A 26957-nucleotide genomic window follows, 5' to 3' on the forward strand; every position below is an offset into this window, starting at 1 on the left:
GGCAGGCTTATGGCCAATTAGAATTTACCATAATAAGGGGGTGACAGCTGGTGTTGCTAAGCAACAGCTGTCTATAGAACTAAAGAAGCCAGACACATTTAGATGCTACTGTCGAGTTCGACAGCAGCATGTCAAAATAACATAGGCTTCTGTCCAGCAATTTTATTTCCTAACCAAAGAACAGGCAATGGAGTGAGAAACATATTTCCTTTTCAAGAATATGATTCTGAGGGGGGAAAATGATCTCCTTCTTATATCCTTTGGAGATGAATTTTCAGCAATGGAGATGCTATCCTCATTTTCAATTAAGAGAACATATTAATGAACCTGACGTTTATCCCACCATAAATTAAGTCTCCAGATGCTTGATGAGTAGATATAGAGAAATCAGCTATTAGACTAGTGAGCAAGAGAAATTAACACCCCCAAACACTTTCAGATGCCCTCTCTATAAGTGCGCTATAATCTGGAAAAATTAAGTCTGGAACGATCTGTTTAAAAGACAGCAAGAGTTCTTTTTCTAAGACAGGCAATGGTTAAAGCCAAGTTACCAATGAAAGATTAATTACCATTCCTTAGCAGTTATCTAGGCAAATCCCATTCTTAGCAGAAAACAGGATCCAAATTTTCAGTTGGTTTGAGTAAAATAGGTATTAGGTTAATGGGATTATATTGCATTTCAAGTTCTTGTGTTAATCTGAGCTGGAATTCAAGAACTATTGCTTTCCTGGAAAAGCCCAATAATACTATGCAGTTGGCAAAGTAAAAAAATCAACATTTTTGTGGGGAGCTGGATAAAAATAGGCATGCGCAAGAAAAATTCTCATTTTATTTGTTTGTAAATACTGTTTTATATGTGTGGGCCCAGAGAGTTATTCTTAGAAATACGTCTGCATATATTGGAACAAGTCATATGAAAACAATAAATAAACATACAAATGAAGGGAATTAGAGAAATAGCTTCAGGCAGTTCTCATTTAGAAAGTTAAAGTAAGATCATAAACACAGTTGCGATTTCTCTAAACATCCATTTTGTTTAACAACCAAGTTAATCTGTGATAACTATCAAGTTAAACTGTGATAGCTAAATGAGGTCTATCAGCACAAGCTTTAATTTAAGGGTGGGTAACCTGCAGGGCCGCTGAGAGGATTATTAAGTGCTGGAACAAGACTAAAATGGGCCCCCTCACCTACACATTAAGTTAACATCTCCCCTCCCCACCACCCTGTGGATTTCATGTTACTCCTTGAACTAACTCCTAACCAACCGAGAGGCTCGTTAAAAAACAAAAAGGAGGGGGGCTGCCAGGGCAGCATAGCAGATCGGGAAGCGGGGGTGGGGAGGTGAGGACGAAGTACAGAGAAGCAATGTTAGAGTCCGTGCAGCCCACAAGTAGATGTTTTTTACAGACTGGGAGAAAAATGATTCACTCTAGTCTATATGGATGAAAGAAAAGTGATGCTTCCCTTGCCTGCCCCCCTCTCCTCCTCCAGTTTATCCTCCTGTGTTTTAAAGCCACCTCTTGCCAGTTATCCTTTGGCATGGCTGGTGCACATAGATCCTCCAACTAAGCCAACAGTGGCACCTCCTTCCTTTTCACATGGAGGATTTCGACAGGGTGAGAAGTGGGTGGGGTGAACATTGCTGCCACTGCTGCACAGGAAGGGCACACCTTCCTTGCCGTTTGCCCTATGATGAGTTGATTTGATCCAGCTTCGGAGTGTTTCGCTGTGAGCCGCCACCACCATCCCCCACCATCACACCCACCTGGCTGCATCCAGGTTGATACATCGTCCCAGTTTTTCTTTTTAAAAATTTGGTTTTGTAAAATAATTTTTTTTTTTAAAAAAATTCCTCTTCATGGACCCCCTTTGAGCTCCATGAGCCCCGGAACAATGTAGTGGCTGACTCCCCCCTCTCCTCAGGCCTGCTAACCTGCAGCCAATCCTCTTTTTAGCAGACTATGAAACCTCCTCTAGCATCAGATGCTGAAAAGTGACAGCACTATTTTCCACTATTTGAGTTGGGAAACAGATGAAGAAATATAAAATTGTAGGGACTGATGTCGACAAAGCAGTAACAAGCTCTGTTTGGGGCAGCCAGAATGGTTGTGCAAACACTGAACAGGTGCCCTCTTATCACAAGGCTGGGAAAATGTCTACAAAAGACAGCAGGAAAAGTTGGGGGATTTAAAACTTGGGGGGAGGGGAAGGGAGAGAAGAGACAGCAAGAGACAGACAGGCAATCTAATTTATGTGTTTTGCATATATATGATTTCTTTCCTAAGCTGTCTATGAAACATCTGTTATTGGCTATCCTAGTTGATTTTATGGACAGTAGAAATGTATTTTTGTGTCCAATATGCAACCTGAGATTTAGGTTAAAACAGAGATAAATTAAAAACTGAAGAACACCCCTACCACAACAAAGGCCAACTCACATAACTGATGTGGTCCACATAACGTAGTTTGTGACCACCAAATATTAACATACACAGCTCTTCCTATTCTAACACAAGCAATCCAGAGATGGATTCTCTTCATTTGCAAAACACAGAACATAGATTCCAACTATTTACTCTAAGCCTTTGTTCTCAAAGGTATTTTTTTAAAAGAAAATGCACTTTTAATGATACATCATTGAGGAAATCTCAATTTTATATACTAAATACGAAGTGTTTAAAAGTTGTGGTAGCTTTACTTTTTGGGGCACTCTAAGGAAACAAAATACATAATGTCTTGTGGTAACTTCAAAGGCCAACAAATGCATTTTTGCATAAACTTTCACTATCAAAGGCCATGTGCACTATAATCCCTGCAAGCTTGTGCACTAATAAATTGATTCTTTTTTAAACTGCCACATCAATTTTAAAGTCATTCATGTAATCTCATGTGATTTATTAATTTTTAATGTGCCACAAAATTCCATATTTTGCTGCAAAAAGATTAATAAAGTCAGCCTTCTGGGAAGCTCTTGAAGAAAATATATGCTTATATAAGCAGGGGAAAAACCAAGTCAGGAAATTTCCCATTGGCACTGTGAAACTGGTTACTTATTTCCACAGTGGTGACTTACAACATCATTTGGCATTATTCAATATCCCTATGCCAAAGTAACAGTAATAAGGATAGGCTTTTCTTTGCTGCACTGATGCTTTGATAATGTTATGTCACTATAGGAAAATGGCCTAATGTATTATGAAACCAATTAGATCAAGCTATTGGATAAGACAAGCTTGTGAAACATAGAGACATATCACATCACATCACATAGGGACCGTGGCAGGAAAGGAGTATTTCGAATCCCTGCTTTCCTCAAGAGGTTGTTAGATAACAAAGGACTGATTGATTGGTGTAATGTTTTTAAAAATCTTACATCCACAGCAAATAACAATTTGAACTCATGCAGTTTCATGTACAATTTTTTTTAAAAAAAATTGCAACTACTCACCTCAAAAATTCAGCTGCTACAGTTATGGCAATAATAGGATGTATGCTTTTTATGCATGCCCTAAATTAGGGGTGTCAAACTCAATTTTATTAAAGGCTGCATCAGGGTTGTGTTTGACCTTGGGGGGCAGTGGGGGCCATGGCCAGCTTGACGTTTCTTGTGTCAGGGGCACCTGTGGTAGCCAGAGTGCTCTGCCAGTGAAAATGAGCTCCCAAGCTCTGTTTTCAGCTGTGATGGCCTCCTGCAACCCTCTGGCACAGAAAACAGAGCTCGGGAGGGCCACACATGACCCTCCCGAGCTCTGTTTTTCACTGGCAGAGGCACCATGGGCCGGTCCTTTGCTGTTTCCAGGGGCCTCAACTGACCTGTGGACTTTGAGTTTGACATTCCTGCCCTAAATGCAATGGATGTTGTGTTGCACTGTTCTTCTGAACCTACTGAATAGCAAGTATCTTAGAAAGTATTATTTTTATAGTGTTTCACACATGAAAGTTGTTCTAGTTGAGATTTGGCAAAGGAACATTAACCAAACATTTCTGCCAAATATATACTGAACTACTATGTGGAAATTGTTCTTCCTATGTTTATAGATATTTTCCAACTTTTGGGGGACTCCATAGTGGTATATAAATTTCTAATGTCATATCCTTTGGGGAGGGAGATATATCAATCACAGGGAGACCAAATCTGATAGAAAAATACAGACAAAATGCATATAGGTCATTTGTCCAGTTGAAACAAAGCTCATTCATTTTCTCATTAAACACCCCAGAAATCCTTCTCCTTAAAGGAGTAGTGATTTTGCAAAGGGCAATCAGAAAGGCATTAACTGTGTTGCAGTGGATGAGTGAATCACTTTTTATGTAATAGTGCACATTTAAGAAAGACGAAGCAGAAAGAAAAAGAAAAGGGTTTTATATGTGCAAATGTGACACCTGCCTGCATCTTACCTCCTTTATCTTTGCAATACTGAAGGCTGGGGTCAATATGCTCCGGACCTTTTCCCACTTCTCATCACGCAACATGACAATGCTGTCTGCAAATGGTTTAAAAACCAAATCTGGACTCTAATTGAAGACAAAGATAGAACAATATCAAAAACAGACAAATCTTAGTAGCAATTTTAAAATTCAGAACTAGTAGAGACATATTCTAAAGAAAGATTGCAAAAACAAAATTTTATGAGTCCAAGATTTAATACCATTGACTTTAGTTAGCTTAAATTCAATTTATCTAGGTTTAAGCAAGATGAGAATAATATTATGACAATTCAACATTTCAGTAATGTTATATGAGAACTGTTAAGCTGTTGAATTATTGGAACCTTTGGAAATGTATATTAGTTTTAATAGCATTTTTCACAATGCTAGAGACAGATAAAAATCAGAATGCTGCATCTTGGACCTCACCCATTCATATAGTGTAAATTCCAGCTATGTCTCCAGGTCATCTCATCCGTTTTCTAATATAAGTTGTTGGCCACAGGGTGGACACTTTACCCTAAGAAACTGCAGTGAATGATCTCAAAAAACTATGCCCCATGTAATGTGTGCAGGGGAATGTATCACTAATACAGAGTCAAGAGGACACAGCTAACAAGTGTGCTATACAGATTTCTGCTCTGAGAAACCCTGGTTCTCAATTACACTCCAACAAAATTGAGGTACATTTAAATTTGTTGCCCAGCAGCATCACTAAAAAAAAAAAAAGCAGCACTCCACACTGCAATATTTATTGCAAATCTGTTGTGACTTGTCATTCTGATCAATGGTTGTAATAAAGAATGGATCTGTTCTGGCCTAAATGCATACCAACTGAGCATTCCCTTCAGATCCCTCTTCAAAGTCTCTATTTTTCTTAAAGCACTACAGAACTCTGAATCCCATACAGTATAACCAATCCCAAGTCAGGTTTTTAAAATTTATTTATTTAAATGATTTATACAGCTCATCTTAAGCAACTTAGGACAGCTCTCAATATTTTTTCCATGCCTCTATATCCTTCTCCTGCAATTCCTATATCAAACATTAACTTAATCGTTCATGAGGTAAAAACCTATCCATTTATACTTTTCTAATAGGCTTTGATATTATCTGTCTGTAAATACTAGGCTCTATCTCATTTCAAATTGGAAAAGTCAAGCCAATCAACCAGTTATGCCTTTCTGCAGGATATTCCATTCTGTGTTCCTCACCCACTTTCTAGGTTACTGTTCTAACTATCCTTCTACATTCCATGATTGCTGATCTTCCTCAAACCCCATTAGGCATTTTTAAACTAGCAGTTGTTCCTTTAAAATGTATTTAGCAAGCTAGAGTGGATTGCTGCTACTGTTATTGCTTTGGTATTTTTGCAATCGTTAGTGTTCTCTGGAGATGGGAGATACTTCTTTATTTCTCAGTCTGAATTGTCAGGTTGTCAATACTCAGTCACACTTGAGGAGTGCGATAATTGCCATTTCTATATTCCATAATTATAAACTCTGAAGAAATAGCACACTGAGTCCAACAGAAGAAGTAAAAAAAAAAAAGCTTGAAAGAAAAAAGAAGTTTGTACTTTAGTGAATTTATTTACCACAATAAATAAATTATAATAGTAAATTTATTAATCAAATTTATACAACCATCCATTTTACCAAAACAACTCCTGGTGGCACACAAACTCATACAATTGAATATATTTCTTAGATTTTTTCCTACTGAAATTTTATTTGGTAGAACAAAAGCATGCATGCATTTAAAAATGTCTTGTTTTGTTAATGAATCATAAGTATATTTATAATCAAGAGTATTTACAGTGTGTAATGATTGTACTAGGAAACCATTCCTGTGTGTAAAGAAATGCTATGAACAATATCACCCCTTAATTAATACTTTTCCTTGCCAGATATTACATATGTAGAAGAGAAATAGCCAGGGACTCTACTTCAGTTTCATTTCTTTCTTTTCTCTACCAAGTTACAACTAGTAAAATGAAAATGCTATGTGACATAGAATCATTGTGGTGAAATGCACTTCTCCCTCAAGGCATCCAGTGAGATGCAATACGTACATAGACAAAGCACCCAACCAAAATCATCTGATCCTCTTTTACATGATTATTCTCCCTCTTAATCTGTATCATGTTTAAATCTTACTCATGACTTGAACTAATTCACAAGTTTCTTCAGAAGCTACCATTATTCTCCTTCAACCCAATATATCCTACCAAGGTGTTCTTGTAGAGCAGGGAGGACTGTGTACACTGCCCTGAATACCTGGACAAAAGGTAGGATATGACCTGCAAATAAATAAATAGTATCTAGGAAATAGTTCTTCAGCACTTAAAGGCAAGTGCCTTAAAAAAAGAGATGAGCAACACAGTGTGTCCCATTAAGTGCCCAACTTTCACTTTCTGAAAGCTGATACATCCATAATTAGTGGATTTGGAGTGGCACAGTTTTGAAGCTTTTTTTTTTTTTTTTAACAATATCCACTAAAATTGTAGATCTATTCTTCCAGTAAAAAAGAAACAAACCAACATCACACAGTTGCATACAAAAAAGCAGAGGGAGACAAACTGTGTATCACCATATGTCCTCTGGAGCCTTCACAGGGAATATGTGTTTTTTCCCTTCCTTATATCACTTTTCACCAGTATTATGTTGGGACATAATGACATTGGCAGAGTGTTTCTCAATCTCAGGAAACACAAGATGTGTGGCCTTCGATTTCCAGAATATACCAATCCACTTATTACAAGTTTTCTCTTCATTCAAGCTGAGTCTGTACAAGATGAACAAAGGAACTCAGCCCATAGACTTGTATTTTAAGATACTGCCTAATAAAAAAGTCAAGAGGATAAACAAAAACCCTTGAGGCTTTTTTCCCCATCTTAGAGCCAATGTTAAAAGATACATCACTTTAGCACAGTTACACGTGTCATTTTTTTCCTGAAAAAAGAAAGACAAGTAAACACAAAAATGCCAGTCAGTAAAATACATGTTTTCTCCTTTTGTAAAAAAAAAAAAAAAAAGGCATACACCTCAGCAGGCAAAGCTATGAATAAAGTTACAATTTATTAATACCTGGCTGTGATAATCCTACTAAAAATGCTTGTTTATAACTGCAGAATGAAAGCTGAAGAAATGAATGCAAAGACAACCCTAAGGCTATGGGGCACGCTTCTATCCTTCTGAACTCAGAGAAAGTGGTGTGAATGTGTTCAAATGTTGCTGATTTAAAACTGGATTTCTGAAAGTCTCCTGCTTCTGCAGTTGTCAGTAAAGAGGTTCATAAATAAAGCCTCCTTTGTGTTCACACCAGCTTTGTGTACAAGCCCATTTAGCTTTCTTGCTGACAATATGGCAATTGTTTATTATTGTCTTGAGATATTTTCTACTCTCCAGTCAAAAACCACAATCTTCCATCTAAATATTAATGAGGTTCAACCTTGCTTGGCTTTCTTAGATCATCCAAGATCACTTTGGTGCAGTCACCTAGCTAACAAAGCAGAAGATAGAAGATAATTGCAGTAGAATAAAAGAATTAAGTGGACCATGATGGCCGGACAGTATAGCTTCAGCTGCATTGCTAGCATTGGATGTCTACTGGTCACTGATAAGACTGATTGATTGTGCTTTAATGTCATTCAATAACAAGAGTTCTTTGGCTAAGATGTCAATGGACATCTCTTCTGCTCCATCAATGATGTCTTTTTACAGCTGCAACTCTATCAGTTCAGAACTTCCTCCTAATACACTTTTATACTACCTCTTTTTTCCACAAATCTCTCCCAAAAACCTTTAGTATCAAGTCCACCGAAAGAAAGCAAAGTCCATGTAAGTAAATCAAATTTATATTTCTCCTTCTATCTACTGAAATTAAGCCCAGTTAAATGTAACAAATGAGACAGGATATTTTCCTTGTTACATTATTTCCAACCATGAAATCTTCTGTTTCTTTATACAGAACTTTAGATTATCAACCACTTGGATGAAGGATACATTTTTATTCTTGTCCTATAACTGCCATGCAAAATAAGAGTTGTACACAAATTGTTGAATAATGTCAAGATAAAGAGAGAACTTAACAGACTGTAGCTTTCACTGCTAAGAAACCAATAAACATTTGTAGGTAAAAAAATTCTGTTTACACATGTTGTCACTGTATGGCAGTAGCAAAACTGAGTTAGATGAAATTAGATCTGGAATTAAAGATATTTTCAAGGTCTGACAGTTCAGTAATACTTAGAGATCATGTAATTTACGATATCATCCATTCGTATTCATGTTAGCTCCCAATAACTGTTGGGAGCTAACATCTTTATTTTCTTTATTTTAACGTTTTTATTTTTCTTATATGTATCCATGTATTCATAACTATGTTTTTACTTATACCTATTATCTTGTAAGCAATTGACAAACCAAAATAAATAAATAAATAAATCTCTGAAAAGGATATCACGAGGGCAGCCGCATTTTCCAAAATCAGTTAATTCTATTTCTACTCCTGCCTGTTTATTTATCTGCATATTAAATGTGTGTGGTCATTAAACTCAAAACAATGTAATTGTGGGTAGTTTGTAAAAAAAAGAATCAAATAAAAACAGTATCAGGCACTCATATTCATATCATCATTGGTTGTGGCTGAGTGTGGGTCTTTCCCCACTCAATTCTACCCACAGAGTAAAGTTTCTAAGGCACAATTATGCTATTATTGAATGTTTAATGCATTATACGGTTGCAATCTTTATTGTTTTGAAAAGAAACAAACTGTGTAAGTAAAACTTTACTGTAAAATGAGAGGTTTCAACCCCATAGCAGCAACTCGTGCAGAGAGATAATGGGTAATTCCTTCAAGCATTAAACAGCCTGCACCAAGTGTAGATTCACTAACACTGAGCACTGACTTATGCCAACATTCCTAACTTTGGAAAACTAAAAGCAGTGACTCAAATTGTTCACAGGTTCTAATAATATTTCATTATTTAATGAAAACTTATAGGAAGTTGCCTATGGAGAGGAGTTTCTTATATGTCAGATAACTGGGTATTAATATTAAAAGAGGTATTCAACACAGGCCTGCTGACTGCAGAGGGCAAACAAACGAGCTGCTTCCAGTGATGATCAATAGGTCAGATCATGTGTTATTCAGCATACACAGAGAGGATTCATATAATGGTGGACTTTTTTTAATTGCCTCCACAACTTGGGCAACTCCAGGAGTCAGTTCAAGAAATCTTCACCCATGCAACAGCTTTTGCAAAAATACCTCACATTGTTCTTCAACAATAGTTAGCTGCCACAACAATCAATAAAAATATTGGGTGGCTTCTTTGGTCAATGCCCCCGGGATGAGTCTTTAAAGATTGCAACCCACCTGCAGAGTGAACACTTTTGAGAAGGAAATGCAAACAGCTGACACACAATAGAAGTTAAATGTCAAATAAAGGTTTCCACTTTGAAGTGGGGAGGGCTCCAAAGCCGCCTCACTGACTATATTATTTTCTTGTGCAAAAAAATACTAACAGATTTCTAGCCGTATTGCCATTTTTTGGTATCTAGGTAATCTTGGCTTGTCCTTAAGGGATTAATCACTGTATCCTCTGTAAACAGACACGTAAGGAATGAAAATGGGGTAGCATTTATTTGAAATGCAGCTCAGCATGTTGGTGCATTCATATAGACCGAAATGATATAATGGTTCAAGTATGAGATCACAGAAATCCATGCTCAGTCCCCACTTGGAGATTATGTTCATGGAAAGATCTTGTGCCAGTCATTCAGTCTAATTAGGCTTTTTACCCTGAGTTTTTTTTTCTTTTTTTTGAACAAGGGTACAATAAACTTGCAATAAATAAATGGACCTTTTAAACGTAGGCTTAATCAAGTCTCAATGTACTCTGCTAATAATTCTGCACTTCATTTCACATTCCTTTCCAAGCAGATTTAATTCATTACCATATTACAATTATAACCTGTATTTCAATAAGATGATTCTCAAGAGGCTCTATGACAGTTACTTACTAAAATGCAAGAAAGACTTAAAAAAACATGGAATATAAAAACATACCATGGCAATTAAATAGCAGATCAGCAGTAAAAATATGCCCTCCATGTTAAATGCCACCAAATGCTCAGATACACAGAAATATTTTCAGTTGGCATGTGGAATGCTAACAGAAGACACCCATTAGAAGCCTGGCTGCCAGCCAACTTCTGGACACAGTACAAAAGGCTAATTATGACCTGTAAAACTGCATCAATTTTTTAAAAAAAAAACACCTCAAGTCAAATTATTTTAAGATTGTCTTCTCCTATAAAAGCTGAGATTCTCCAGAAAGTCTCTTATTCTGCTGTTCCTACGTGTGCTGAACTCTCAACATTTAACCAGGAAAGCAAGGGAAATAAATAGTAAGCATGAATAATCTGTACATTTTATCTCTTCTGTTTATGGTAACACCAAAACAACCTTGGTCATCTCAAAAAGCTAACCATGGCCACGTTTTCTTAGTATTTGGATGACTGGTCCTCTGGAAATCCCAGGGCTGGGGGCCAAAAGTTAAATCTGAGAGGAAAGCAATAGCAAACCATTTATGTACTGCTACCATAAACACTATGTGGGTAGGGTTACATTATCTCATCAGGGTTCAATCTAGAGAAAAGAAGGTCTAGGGGGGTGGGACATGATAGCAGTATTCAGTATTTGAGATGTTGCCACAAAGAGGAGGGGGTCAACTTATTTTCCAAAGCACCTGTAGGTAGGACAAGAAACAATGGATGTAAACTAATTAAGGAGAGAAGCAATCAGGAATTAGGGAGAAACTTCCTAACAGTGAGGACAATTAATCAGTGGAACAGCTTGCCTTCAGACATTTTGGGTGCCTGATCACTGCAGGTTTTTAAGATGTTTTTGGTATACTGCAGGGTCTCCTGCTTTAGCAGGGGGCTGGACTAGAAGATCTCAAAGGTGCCTTCCAACTCTATTATGATTATTACCAAAGGGGGTGTCCCTTAACCATATTTACTTTATTAGTTTATTTTACTTCTTTGGTCTCCAAAACAGAAATTCTCACAGAACAGGATTTCTGTCACAACCAGTGAGCAACCCATGTTTTGTTTCAGACAGATGCTTGGGACTTTAAATGACATTTTATTTTATTTTTATTTTATTTTTATTTTGTATATTTTATTTTTTTAGAAATGTCTATAATAGAGCTTTTGTTATTTTACAGCAAAAGCATTTACAGAACACTATCATTGGCTGTATACAATTCTCAAGCACCTTTTCTCTAACATATTTAGACAACAAACTATAAGAGTTGGCAGCATAATTTCTAATTGTTTTCCAACAGAAAAAAAATACACCTCTAAAATTCCAAAATATCCTCCAACTTCTGTCTAATACCCTACCGCACTCCGCCCCTCAGAAAATGTTGGATTAAAGACTTTGGCCTGGAGGCTGCAAAAATAGGTGCTGAGGTACTGAAGAGTGAATATCCCTGAAGTCATATTTCAATAGTTCAGGGAGAAAAACAGTGTTCATCCTCTACAGGCGAGATGAGGAACGATGGCCCTTTTATGACTTGTGGACTTCAACTCTCAGAATTCCTGAGCCAGCATGACTGGCTCAGGAATTCTGGGAGTTGAAGTCTACAAGTATAAAAGGGCCATTGTTCCTCACCCCTGCTCTACAGGGCCAAGGAGCAGCCCTTTCTCACTCTACATTCCTCAGAAGATAGAGGAAGAGGTGGAATAAGGAAGAATATAGCTGATGATTTTAATGTTTTCATACTGTAAGCTACCCAGAGTTGCTTTGAAAGGAGATGGGCAGTAAATAAATTTAATAAATCAATACTCATAATAATACTGCATCAATTGTTGCTTTCTCCCCATTCTCAGTAAGTGCAGCTACTGCATTTCGAAGGTGTATATCTACTATTTGTGGTTTTATCATGTTAGTATGTTGGAAGAATGATCTTTCTGGGTTCAGTTCCAAGTGGTGAAAAAGACACTGGAAACATGGAGGCTGTTTGGAAAGATGGTTTAATGGTGGACAAGGCCACATGGCTTGGAGCTCCAAAGAAGGAAGGATGATCACATGCTTCAAGATGTTGGGTGAAGAAAAAAGAGAAAGGAAGGGCTGAGATGCTGAGAGTCCCTTATATACCCTCTGTTGGGCCCCACCTTAGTGTTGCCTGTTCCTGTGTAAGAAATGTATCCCATTGGCTGTCAGACTCCCAGGGGTGGGGGTCTTAACTTTGTAGGCTTTGTCTGGACCACATGGCTTCACCTGAGTGTTGGCTGATACAATCTTCCCAGGCCAGGTGGTAAGATGGGTAGAGGCCTTTATTATGTAGAATACTCTGGCCAAGGCCTTAGTGGCCCATTAGCAAAGGTGGAGGGGCTGAGTTTCTGCCTCTCTGAGTTTCTACTCTATTCTTTTTAGGGGAAATATTCTGCCTTTTTAATATTTCCCAGGATATTTCATTTTTTCTATGAGAGGGGCGGTAACTTCTCTGCAAGTAGAGAGGCAATCCAAAAATGAACAATGAAATAAAAGGGCATGTTACCATTAACTCTAACAGGACATATACTTCTTCGCGAGCAGAGTAATTTTTAAATTTGACCAACCTAGCAATAATTTCTGGCAAGCATACATGAAATGCCTGTTGTTCACATTTCATTTAGTCCTTTAGATGTACCCTTTTAAAACCTTAGATTGATCCTTAAGAAATATTATATGCAAGATGGCCTCAGATCAACTTTTGTGGGCCAGAAAGACCAGTCTATATTTATCTTCATGTGTGCACATGATAGTTCTCCCTATCCTGCCATAAAATCCAGCATGGCTTGCCAAAAGCATGCTCAAGATCATATGAGGAATCTAATAAAGAGACCCTCATCACTTGAGAGCGGCTGAAGAATAAAAATGAAAACAGATCAGCTTCACTGCATTTTTGACAGACCTAAAAGTAAAAACTGGTGGAAATAGTGTGATCTGAAATGTGCATGTCCTTTTGGAGGGTGAGGGCAGTGCTTGGCCTCTGAGTCATATCTAGGCAGATGCACCCTTAGAATTGTGTGGGAAGGGCCAGAATAAAAGAGATGAAGTGAGAACAAAAACTACATTTACAGTTATGTTAAAATTAAATTGAGCATTAACTGAACGTGACCAATAACTTTACCCACTATGTGGTTAATTCTTTCTCCCTTTTGTCCTATTGAAAGTGTAATTTGGTCACAACCTTTAGTGGAGAGTGGGTAGTAGGTAGCCTTGAAGATGGAAGTCCTATGTCCATGCATAGCATAGTCACTGAGTTATCTATAACAGCTGGATTGTATATTTTCTGAATGTAAAGTCACAAGTACAATCCAATATTCTAAATGGTGCTAAGTTTCTTTTATGTTTTTACTTACTAATCACAGAAAATCCAGCAATATAAGCAAACTCCAGTTTGTAGAAACTCCCAAATTCAACTTCACTAAATGTCTCTCTTGAGACCATATGACATTATAAACAGCTCTCCAAAACCTCTGATTATCCAGATGTTTTGGATGTCCTCCAGCCCATTCCGACAAATGAAGTTGAACTCTACATGCTTAGCTTTAAACAACTCTTCATGCCCTGCTGAAACTAATGGGAGTTAAGCACATAATTAAAATGCTTTTCTAACTGAGGTTTGCTTCAGAAGTCTGCTTACCAGTCTTTGTTTGAATAAGTGTTTGAATAAGTGTTTCCTAAGTTGCTGACATTCTCATTGTAATGAGTGTGACACAGCTAAAAAATATTTTAACATCAAGGCATTTCTTCCTGCTCTTAAGAGCAGGGAGACTGGCTGACTCCCAGGATATGCTTGTTGAATGAGGATATAGTTTCTTTTTCCTTGCTTTCATGCAAGGTATGCAAGGTATAATCCTAATATTACAGCCAGGGATTTTAATAACTCAATAGTAACATGCAATATACTATGAAAAAAAAGATTTGGTTGCACAGAGGCCTACAGAAGCTGACAAAGAGCATCTTATCCCAGTTGCTAATCAGCAGATTAAGCTTTGCTATAGTGTAAGTGACTCTAATGCATGGAGTTCCTCTAAACATTCTGCCATCCAGAATGTGGGAATATTGCACGAATAATGCTGATCATGTGATTGGTCAATCAATGTTTATTGCAATTTGCTGCCAAAGTACCACCCTGGGAATGTAGTGAACAATTCTACCAGGTATGTGTTGGGTGACTGACAGAAAAATCCATCCCTCCTTTTCCCCAGTTATCAAGGATGAGCACAAGGAAGTTTAAAGAAACAAATTACACAGGTCCGTGTAGAAAGAAAAGCTCTCTTGCCTTGGCTCTGAATATGTAGGCAACAGAGATTTATCAGAGCCCCCCCCCTTTTCTGAGTTTTTTTGCACCACAGTATATTTTATTCTAGCAGCTCTTAATTAGTAATTTTAGATACCATAGCTGCTCAGTTTAACTGTTTTATATACTGCTGATTTTAACAAAAAATTTTATTTGGATTCTATTATTGCATTTGGTTTAATATGCTGCCCAACACAGCATATTTTTAGAAACACAAAAGAAAAAAGCAAAGAGAAACCAAGAGGATAATGTAGAAAGTTAGCACCTATCCAAGAAGAATGAAATATTCTAGGAAATATTAAAAAGGCAGAATATTATATTTCCCCTGGATGAGAAAAGGAGAAACATGTTTTTAAAGACAAAGCACCTTCCTGCAGCTCCCTGCCCCCTACTTCAGCTCCAGGGTGATGGGATTAAGACATGGCCCTCAGGACATGATAGGATTAGCCCTCTACCCATCTCACCATATGACACCTGGGAAGATTGCATCACCCAGCAAGATTCAACCAAGCTTGGGACTAAAGACAACTTACAAAGTTATCCCTGCATGGCCCTATGGGAGTCTGATAACCAATCAGAATAAATTTCTTTCACAGGAACAGGAAGGAAGTTCAAAGCAAGTTCAGAGGGTATAAATAAATCTCACTCTCGACTCCATGTGGTCAGCTACCCAGGACTTCAAACCACGTGGTCCTGTCCACTGTTAAACCATCTTTCCGATCAGCCTCCATGTTTCCTGTGTTGTTTGTTTTCTTCCCACTTGGAACTGAACCCAAATGGACATTTCTTCCAACAATTATAAAGCTGTTAACAGTATTAAAAACCCATTAGTATAATTAATGCAATAGTAAAGATGAGATGCCCGATAGGAAAGCAAGGTCCCAGTCTGACTTTCAAAAAAATACAGCAAAAAGGTTCAGAGATATCTCTAGGACAGAAATACACAACTTTTTCCAGGATGAGGGCTATACTAGCTGGGGCTGTTCTCCAACAAATGTAAGATGGATCCAAAACAATGTTGAATATGATTTTATTTCAATCTAATTAAATTATAATAACATGCATATTCCCTTGTGGAATATGTAAGATTTTTCCTCTTGATGCACACTGAGAATTACAATGTGGTAACAACGGATGATCTCCAAAGAGCCATATTGAAAGTCTGTTATTTCTATTCCAGAAAGAGTCCATTCCGCAGATCATAAGCAGCACTAAATGGAAAACTTCTTCTCTTCTAAGCCATCTGTGGGTGGCAACATCTGGTGAAGAAGTTGTGATATAGATGCTGTCAGCTTTATAACAACCTCAGGAGAGATGCAAGGCAGAAATAGCAAATTACCAAGTTTCTCATACAGCCATATGCAACATTAAATATTTATTTATTTTGAAGGCCAGTTTGAAGGCAGAAAATTAGAATATAAGAAGTAGCCGTAACAACTGGCTCTTCAACCATAAATATATGAGTGGTAGATAAAATTTTAATAGCGTTAAAAATTACTTGGAACCTTCCTGAGTATAGACTTCTTTTTACTGTAAGAAATACATCGGACACAAAAGGAACTGCCACTGAAGTGAGCTTAAGGAATGGGTTTTAATTCAGTTCACACCAATTTACATGATTTAGTCAATATATAAATATGTGACTATAGAAGCATATATAGGAAATAAATCCATCCAAGTTTTATTTAAAATCACATGCATTTATTCATTTTTTCATTTCTAGACAATACAAGAACTAAAATTTAGTTATCATTTGAAGCATGTTTAGCATCATTAATGACAAGCTATTTCAGTTAATCAATTATCTGATCAATTATTAATCAACAAATAAAATGTAAGTTAAGGAAAAATGTACAAAGCATTCTTTGTATTAGAAGATGGTTTGTGAATATTGGATGCATGTTTGGAGAAATGTTCGCTAAAATGAACCATCATTTTCTATGAATTCAGGAGAATGTACAAATCAACTACAAATAAAAATGGAGAAGGAATTTGAAAAACTGAACAAGGGAGTAATGGCCAGTCTATATTATGCTGAACCTAATATATTTAAAATATTCAAAGTTTAGTGTCAGGAACCTTTATATGTCCCAATGCCACATAGTTTAAATTCACACATTAAAACAATGACTTTTCAAATCATGTTTGCTGAATAAGTTACAAGTTACATAGTTTCACACTTCACAATGAACAGTTCACGGAAGACATTTAAGCAATCCAGTTAAAGTTCTCAAAAATTATCACTTGCAGAACAAAAATAAATGTGTTTAGTTTTTATAGTTTGGTGTACATGTAAACTCTGTGAACTTATTATAAGTGTGCATGCTGGCTAGGGAATTCTGGGATTTGAAGTCCACACATCTTTAAAGTTGCCAAGATTGAGAAATGCTGGATTATGTAAAAAGAATGAATAGATTCCATTCAGTTGGTGTCCGTTTTAACCTATTTCAGGGCAAATTGGGATTATGGTATTTGGGAAAAAGTAAACGGATACTAATACTTTAGCCACATCTGAATAAGCTCCATCTAGAATAATTGCCCCTGCTGTAAAGATATAAACTTAATTCTGTGCAATACTTGTGCAATTAATATTCTGTCACTTGGATAGGAGAATGAATATATATCCAGCACTTTAAAGTAAGCCCTTATTTAATTACTTTGGAAATGTAATGTTGCTGTTCAATTAATAAATGGTGCATAGGAACATTGCTTTTACTATCTCCTGTCATTGCAAAATTAGGGATACTGACAATTAGGGCAAGAATTACTCCATTTTGCCTTTCCTTGCTCTCTGATAGTTAAATGCTTCTAAAAGCATTACAGCTTTCTACAAAAGTGGAGAACAGTCCAGAGAACATTAAATTTGCAGGTCATGGTTTAGAAAATGCAAGTGCAATTAAATTCATCAGAAACAATCCAGGACAATAGGGATCCAAATGAGCAATAGGACTGTGATCCTTTGTACCAGTGGTGGGATTCAATTTTTTTTACTACCAGTTCTGTGGGCATGGCTTGGTGGGTGTGGCATGACTTGGTGGGCGTGGCATGGCTTGGTGGGCATAGCAGGGAGAGGCTACTGCAAAATCCCATTCCCTCCCACCCCACTAACATGCTTTCCAGCTCCATTCTCCTGTGCAGGGCAACAAAAGAAGACCCAGCCTATCAGCTGGGACTCGGGAGGCAGAGAATAGATGGGGACGGGGCCAGTCAGAGGTGGTATTTGCCGGTTCTCAAACTACTCAAAATTTCCTCTACTGGTTCTCCAGAACAGGTCAGAACCTGCTGAACACCACCCTCTTCTTTATACATTTGAGAAAACTAAAACTCACTAAACAAACTGAAAATTTCAACAAAAAAAAAGGATGTCTCATTCCACTGCTTTTGTATGATTTAACTGTTTTGTATTATTTAATTTTTGTGTGCTTTTGTATGATTTATGCCTTGATAAGGCCACACGTGGAATATGCATCCAGTTTTGGTTGCCACAATGTAAAAAAGATGTTGAGACTCTAGAAAGAGTGCAGAGAAGAGCAACAAAGACGATTAGGGGACTGGAAGCTAAAACATATAAAGAACGGTTGCTGGAACTGGGTATGTCTAGTTTGATGAAAAGAAGGATTAGGGGTGATATGATAGCAGTGTTCCAATATCCCAGGGGCTGCCATAAGAAAGAGGGAGTCAAGCTATTCTCCAAAACATCTGAGGACAGGATAAGAAGCAATGGGTGGAAACTAATCAAGGAGAGAAGTAACCTAAAACCAAGGAGAAATTTCCTGACAAAACAATTAATCAGTGGAACAACTTGCCTCCACAGGTTGTAAATGCTTCAACACTGGAAGTCTTTAAGGAGAGATTGGATAACCATTTGTCTGAAGTGGTGTAGGGTTTCCTGCCTAAGCAGGGGGTTGGACTAGAAGACCTCCAAGGTCCCTTCCAACTCAGTTATTCTATTTCTATTAACTGTAACTAATTGGATAAATATTAGTTTTCTGGAGTCATTGTTATACTTTTTCCCCTACATACATAGACATCACTAAAATGATCCCACGAAAATGATCCCACGAAAAGATGAGGTTTTTTTGACACTTTAAAAGTACACAAATCAATTCTAAAGTATTTCTACCTTTGTATAAGCCCATACAGCATCTTTCATCTGTATCTTCCTGGCAAACATCATAAGTTTTGATTAACTATCAGAACTTCTTTCAATGAGAGCATTCCATCATAATAAGCATCTATAAGCACTTGTTTTAGTTGGAAGGATATAACCACAGATTTAGTTTTCCCAAACTAATTCAATGATTGTGAATTAATTGGAAGACTTTCTAAGAGATGGAAATAACACACATAGAAATACGCATAAATTTCATATTGTACAAAACCTACAGCAACCTTTGGTCCAAAGTCTAAAATCCTAGGTCTGCCTCTTGGACCATTTGAACCGTGGTGGCGCAGTAATTAGAGTGCAGTACTGCAGGCTACTTCTGCTGACTGCCAGTCGCCTGCAATTTGGCAATTAAAATCTCACCAAGTTCAAGGTTGACTCAGCCTTTCATCCTTGCGAGGCGGATAAAATGAGGACCCAGATTGTTGAAGGCAATGTGCTGACTCTATAAACCGCTTAGAGAGGGCTGTAAAACACTGTAAAGCAGTATATAAGTCTAAGTGCTATTGCTATTTCTCCATAGCTGCACCAAACCGATCATTGTAGAGCTTGGCTATTGTTATTTTATGCCAATAAAAACATCAGTTAAAATGTTCCCTCAAATTAAGAACCAAAAGAATGAAACCAAAATAATAACATTTCAGTGTGGCATTAAAATGAGAGTGAAAAAACATAACACATAGGAAATAAAATTAATATTTTAGAGGTGGTCCTCAATTTATGAACACAATTGGGACCAGAATAACTGTTGTTAAGTTGTCAAGGGAAATATTTGTTAAGTGAATCAGGTTCAGTTAGTTGCAGTGGTTCTGTGAATCTGGCTTTCCCCATTGATTTTCCTGTCAGAAGCTGCTTTGGAAGGCTGCTAATGGTGATCACATGACCCCAGGATGCTGCAGTCCTCATAAATACACGTCGATTGCCAAGCGCCTGAATTTTGATCCGGTAACTGTGGGGAATGCTGTGATGGTTGTAAGTACGAGGTCCAGTTGTAAGTCACTTTTTTCAGTGCCCTTGTAGCCTTGAATGTTCACTAAATAGTTGTAAATTAAGGACTACCTGTATTACACTTCATAATGAGTACAAAAACGTATATTCGGCACAACAATCTGCAGTCAATTCCATACGATACTAATATATCATAATACACAGATAGACAAATTCTGATTGAACCTTAAGGAAAACATACTAATATAAAGAACAGTTTAGTAGTGGAACTAGTCACCCATTTGTCGGGGATAGTTTAAGTTCGATTTTCCCACTAAGCAGGGAAATTTGATTCATCAATATCATTAATAGCTAAATGAATCCTCTTCTCCCTCCCTTTTTTATTAATTCACAAGAAAAAATAATTTCAGGAAAAGATTAAATACCTTTGCCAAGCACCACAACTGGCTCCTTGATCTACTTATCCTCTTTATTATTAATACAAGAAGCCATGAAAGTTCCTGCAACTGCTTGAATGCACACTGTTTAATTAAGGGTAGTAGGGGTTTGGAGAAAATGTACCTCTGATAAAGAAAGCTGGCTAGAATTAGTGGGAAGCAGGCAAACAAAAGCCGAATATATTAGTACCACTGTTCCTCTTTTATTGTAATTTTTTTAGGAGTAGGAGTGACAAAGGGAAGAGTCTGTTGTAACTAAACACACACAGAGAATGTTCAATGTTTAATACACAGAGCCCTACCTATAACAGGTGAACACCATCAGAATAGCTAGTTACGATTCACAGCAAATATTTAGATTAATTTAAATTAATTTTACTTTGTTAGAGTGAGCTAGTACTAATGATTACTTTGTCTCCAGACTTTAGTGTGTTTCAAGGTTGAAATCTACATTAATTCATACAAAATAATAAATATTTTTATATTGTTATTTTTGTTCATTCTTGTTTTGTTAGCTGCCCAAAGTTATTCTGGTGACTGGATGGCCTTATAAATTAAGTTTAAACAAATGAGTTATAACCCAGTTTAGTTCATGTGTATGTTAAGGAGAAAAAGATTAGGCCATTACAGGTAGTCCTCAACTTACATGAGTTTGCTTAGTGACTGTTCAAAATTATAACAGCGCTGAAAAAAGTGACTTATGACCATTTTTCACACTTATGCCCTTTGCAGCATTCCCATGGTCATATGATTTACATTCAGATGCTTGAAAACTGACTCACATTTATGACAGTTGCAATGTCCCATGGTCACATGATCAACTTCTGTGATCTTCTGACAAGCAAACTCAATGGGGAAGCTAGATTCACTTAACAACACTTACTAATTTAACAACTGCAAAGATTCACTCAACAGTGGCAAAAACAGTTGTATAATAGGGCAAAACCTCACATCTCACTTAGCAAAATTTTGGCTCAATTGTGGTCATAAGTCGAGGACTACATGTACTGCCTCCCTAATAATAAAGTGCATAAAAATGGAATATACTTAGTTCTACAGGAAATTAACACTCTGTTTGTTGTATTTAGTTGTCTTTATAAAGTAGACACACCCGCAGGAAATCTTACTGCTGTCTGGATTCATAGCTTCCTTCCAGGCCTGCTGCAAATACTGCACATGTAATTAATCTAGGCCTCCCAAAAAAATCATAATTAAAAAACTGGGAGGAAAGCCTAAAATGCTTTTCTGAAGAACATTCAAAGGAAATTTACTTGAAGATCTGGCAAAGCTAAAGCAAGTAAATATAAAGATACAATCTAAGAGCCTGATGCCCACAAAGGCACAGGAGGCTGAAGTTTAAATTTGAATCTCTTCCTCATCAGATTGATCAGAAGATTACCCCGAAATCTACTTTTAGAGTTGCTGTTTTGGTTCCGGCAAAACAAGTTAAGAGAAAAATGACCAACCTGTTGGAAAGCAGAAGATAAAAGCACAGGTGGGACAAAAGGAAGCATTTAAGCTGCTCCCCATTTCTCAGCTTTAGTCTTTTGGAAAGAGGAAAGCAATAGAGCAGGGGTGTCACACTTGATTTCATTCCATATCAGGGTTGGGTTTGACCTTGGGAGGCCGGGGTAGGGTAGGCATGGCCAGGGTGGGCATGGCCAGATCGAAGTCACTCATCTCATGTGCCCTTAGAATCTGTTCCACAGAACTGGAAAAAACCCCTGTAATGAGCTCTGGAGCACAAGTGTCCAACCTGAGATCTTCAGAAGACTAGGTTCTCCACCAAGGCTTCTCCAATACTTGCCTTTAAATTATAATTTATTAATATGAAAGAGGAAAATCTTAAATATGTATAATTAAAATGTATTCAATAACATTTACGTATGCTGTATATTACATAAAATCATTTTTTTTTATTCTAATACTACCTACTTCAGGGGTGTCAAACTCGATTTCATTCATCAGGATTGTGTTTGACCTCGAGGGGGTGGCGTGTGCATGGGCAGGTTGTGTATGGGCAGCTTGATGTCACTTGTGTCAGGGGCACCTCTGGTGGCCAAGTGCTAAAGCAGGACTTCCCTCAGACCCTCCCTCACTCTCATTATAATCTTCCTTCCTTCCTTCCTTCCTTCCTTCCTTCCTTCCTTCCTTCCTTCCTTCCTTCCTTCCTTCCTTCCTTCCTTCCTTCTTTCCTTCCTTCCTTCTTTCCTTCCTTCCTTCTCCTTTCTTCTTCCTTCTCCCTTTCCTTCTTTTTCCTTCCCCTTCTTCCCTTCTTTTTCTTTGTCTTTCATCATTCCCTTTCTCCTTTCCTGCCTTCTGCCAATGGAAACTGAGCTCAGGGGGGGCTGTATGAGCCCCCCCGGGCCCATTTTCAGCTGCAACAGCCTCCTGCACCCCTCTGCCAGTGAAAACGGGGCCCAGGAGAGCCACACATGGGCTGGTCCTTTGCTGTTTCCAGGGCAGCCTGCAGGCTGGATCTAAGCACCCCGTGGGCTTGAGTTTGATACCCCTGACCTATTTCTTCATCCTGGCTCTGACAGCTTTTTTGAGTGTGATCACTCAAGTGCACAAACCGAAGACCAACTGTGTCACAGACCAGCAGAACCAGGCAGCTGTTCCATGTGGGAAAGAAATGCAGAAGGAAGGAAATAATAACAAAACTGAAGTTTGGAAGGGACCTTGGAGGTCTTCTAGTCCAACCCCTTGCTCTAGTCTAGTGGTTGCTCAATCTCTTTTTAAAAACCTGTGGAGCACCTACAATTTCTGAAGGCAAGTTGTTCCACTGATTAATAGTTCTGTGAGGAAATTTCTTAGTTCTAGGTTGGCTAGTAAATATCACAGTACTCAAATGGAATTTAATTCATAAGAGAATGGATTTTGCTGGTCTGTAATGGCATCAAACTTATGAAATTCCCTCCTTAGGAAAATTTACAAATCCTTTCTTATTAGTTTTCAGATGCGAAACCAAGAGGGTATACATTGAAAATTTCTTTGGCCTGTCCTAACAATGGACAGAATTGTCAATTTTCAGTTAAGTTTGCACAACATTTTGCCAAAGATGCAATTCTTTCCACAACAGTGGATTTTTTACATTAGTTTTTATATTTTTCCTAATTCATTTATTTATACTGGTAAATTTAATCCCAAAATCTGGGGAAATATGAATACATATTTCATGTTGCTAAGAAATTGTTTTATTTATGTTGACATTTTTAAATGACATGAATTTCTACTGAATCTTGAAATCATTCGGCACATTAAAAAATGGAATAAATTTGTCTAGTATATATGGATTCACATTTTTTACACTAACATCCTAAACAGAACATGAGTGACAAGATATCCTGAAACTACACTTGAACAAAATGCTTTCAGTATTTCCAATTTTGTAAAATTAATGTCTTAACTACATTTTTTATTAGCAGCCTTGTCAATCCTTTAATGGAAACACAAGTTATACATTAATTCAACTGAATTAGTAAAATACTAGTAATACTTCTTTCTGATATTATGTAACTACTGAATAATTTCAATCCTCTAATTTTAAAAAGGAGTTGATATTCACTTGGAATTCACTTGCAAGATAATATGGTGAGTCTACATTTAACAAATTAAAATCCATTTTTCCCATGAACAAAGGCTGAGACCTGGTTATAGGCACTTTAACAAAAAGAAAACTGTTAGCACAAATGGTCATCTGACTTTTTTATTAACATCTGCTAAAAATATTTTTGATAATATGGATTTTTGTCCTACATGCCTGGGAAATTTTCTCCACTGAAAGTTTTTACAATTCCATTCTGGTAACAAATACCTTAAATTCCTGCTTCTTTTAGATACCTGTATCACAGATCCTTCCGTCAATCAACTCAGACATCCTAACTGCATGAATATTCAACAATTTGTGGGTATTGATGCTTAATGTTTCAATTATTCATTTATATCATAATTTCATCAATGTTTCTAGTTTGTTGTTTTAATACCCCATCCAAGGCTTGCTAATGTCAATTAAGTAGCATTATTCTCCCCCATGTCTCTAAATGTCTCTAAATTTCTGGCAGTTGTGCCCATTTAATGCCAGGGTCAGTACTTCTTCTTGACATGAATGAATAAAAATTTCTTGAGATATCAACAAAATATTGTTTTCATCTATTTTCAAAAGTCCTCTTTCAGCATTGCATTGTGCTGGCCTCAGAATTATTCATTTATCTCAAAATGGACTTTTGCATTTTTAGTTCTTCCAGCTTTGTTAGGAGTCTTTTGTGGTAACAAGGTGGATAGGATATATATTTAATAAACAAAAATAAATCATGCACATAATGTAAACAGCTTAAAATATAACAACATGCAGGAGAGCATGTAAAACAAGCAGTCAAAAACAGATTTCTGAAACTAATTGGTAAAAAATAACAGCAGAACAGTAGAAATGAATCAACCTGATAAAGACCTGCTTAAATTATGTTGAAGAGTACTGGACCTAAAACAGATCCTTGGGGTACCCCCATTGCATGCAGTTCCACTGAGGGCTACATGTTCAGTTCAGTTGGTCAGCCAGTTACGAATCCATCTGGTAGTGACGCTGTCTAACCCACATTTTTCTATCTTATCAAGTAGTAGGTTATGGTCTACTTTATCAAATGCCTTACTGAAGTCCAAGAAAATTATATCCACAGCATTCCTCTGATCTACTAATTTTGTCACTTTGTCAAAGAATGCAATAAGATTTGTCCGGCAGGATTTGTTTTTGACAAACCCATGTTGGCTTTTGGTTATTATTTTGTTTGCCTCTAGGTGTTCACTAGTTCGTTGCTTATCTTTTCCAGAATCTTCCCAGGTATTGAGGTCAAGCTGATAGGTCTGTAGTTTCCTAGATCTATTTTTTCCCAGATCTTGGCAGGTTCCCAGTGCTACAGGATCTTTGAAAGATACAGTCCCGTGATGGCAAACCTATGCCATGTGTGCCGGGAGTGGCACGCAGAGCCATTTCCCCCGGCACGTGAGAGCTCGCCCGGAAGAGTCCCACTGCACATATGTGCACGCCGCTGCCACCCGAGAGCTGATAGTCAGGTATCTGGTGAGCATGTGTGGGGGGGTGCATGGGAAACATGTGCGCATGCATAGAGATGCATAGTGTACACTGGGGGTCACAGGCACATGCGCAGAGATGCTCAGCTTGCACAGAGATCACGCATGCATGTGCAGATGCATGGCACATGGGCGGTGATCATGCGCGGCAAGGGGAATCACAGGTGCAGGGTGCGCAGAGGGAGATTGCACACATAGGCGCAGACGCGCAGCGCACTGCAAGGGGATCACGTGATCAGGCACAGGAGGTGTGGGGGGGAGCTGGCACGCCTTCTGGGTGCTAGCACGTGAGCCAAAAAAGGTTTGCCACTACTGATATATCCAATGGTTCTGAGATCACGTATGCCAGTGCCTTCAGAACCTGGTCCTGGTGATTTGAACTTGTCTAGGGTGAACAGGTGCTCACTTATCATTTTAAGTTGTGTTCCTAATCTGTTTTTCGTGGTGGTGTTTTTGATAAGTTGAACTGTTTTTGCCTTTTGTGTAAAGACAGAGGCATGGGCTGTTCTTTGTGCAACCCTTTATTTGTTACAATTCTTGGACTTTATTGGGTCTCCGCCCAGATTTTCTAACCAGACCTTTTTATCCTCACCCAAACTTAACCCTAACCCTAACTAGAACTAGAGAAGACTATAGGTTGGATAAAAAAATAATGTTACATGACTCTTCAACTACACATACTACACATACAACAGCAACAAATTCCATTTAGATAATCTCTTGCATGGAAAAAAAAACTCTTATGGAACTTGCCTGTCAAATTTCTGTGCATGTACATGTAAAACATCACAACTGATAGTAACTTTTGTTATAGTTTCTTTAAGCTACTCTACTAGGTTTATAAGATCGAATCAGTTAGACAGGGAATAATTTCAATGAATTCTAGCAAAAGAGCAATTATCAGATGAAAAATGATAGATCTGTAGCCAGCTCCAACATAGTTTTCAATTTTGCTGTGGACTTAAATCAGAATGACGTGCCTTTAAATTTATCTCAAAAGCAAAACTGGACACTTATACATTATCAAAAAATATAAAAGGTCTCAAACTGGGCAGCCTTTCAAACAATGTCTTCAAATAAAGGAATGTTCTCTGTTACTTGAAATGTTCATTCTAATGCTCTACTGTTCAAATTAGCTTATGAAACAGATATGTCCCACCCATGCCAAGTTCTCTGAAGGGTGACAGAGAATAAGAGTGAGATATTTTTTTTTAAAAAAGTAACATTTTATAGTCATTCTAATCTGAGAGGGGAAAAAAACAATCCTAAGAATATTTTGTTTCAAGAATGATCTGTATTATCACAGTATTGTGGTCAGCATTTACGCCAAAAAGCTTAATGCTTTATTCTCTCTGTTTCATCAGAAAAGGGACAGGAAAGAACAATGCTAGAGAGTAAGTTTTATTTTTGCACCGTAGACTGAACTCAGGCTCTGAATAAAAGTATTGGAGGGGGCTTATTGAAGTGATATTCAAAATATAGTACTTCTTACCTAAACAATCTATTGAGCTTTACATTTGTGAAA

General features: G+C 37.5%; 1 protein-coding gene across 2 annotated transcripts in view; it reads right to left on the bottom strand.

The window, feature by feature from the left end:
• Nucleotides 1-26957, bottom strand: part of TBXAS1 (thromboxane A synthase 1) — a 238679-nt gene that overhangs the window by 95555 nt on the left and 116167 nt on the right. For both annotated transcript variants that reach the window (XM_087968482.1, XM_026695041.2), the window contains exon 6: nucleotides 4402-4518. In XM_087968482.1, the coding sequence (XP_087824608.1) occupies nucleotides 4402-4518 (117 nt within the window). The remainder of the gene's footprint in view (nucleotides 1-4401; nucleotides 4519-26957) is intronic.

This window comes from Notechis scutatus, chromosome 6 (genome assembly GCF_049901735.1).
Source record: "Notechis scutatus isolate UNSWTSFEM ecotype Mainland chromosome 6, rNotScu1.2, whole genome shotgun sequence".
In the NCBI taxonomy this organism is placed as follows: Eukaryota; Metazoa; Chordata; class Lepidosauria; order Squamata; family Elapidae; genus Notechis; species Notechis scutatus.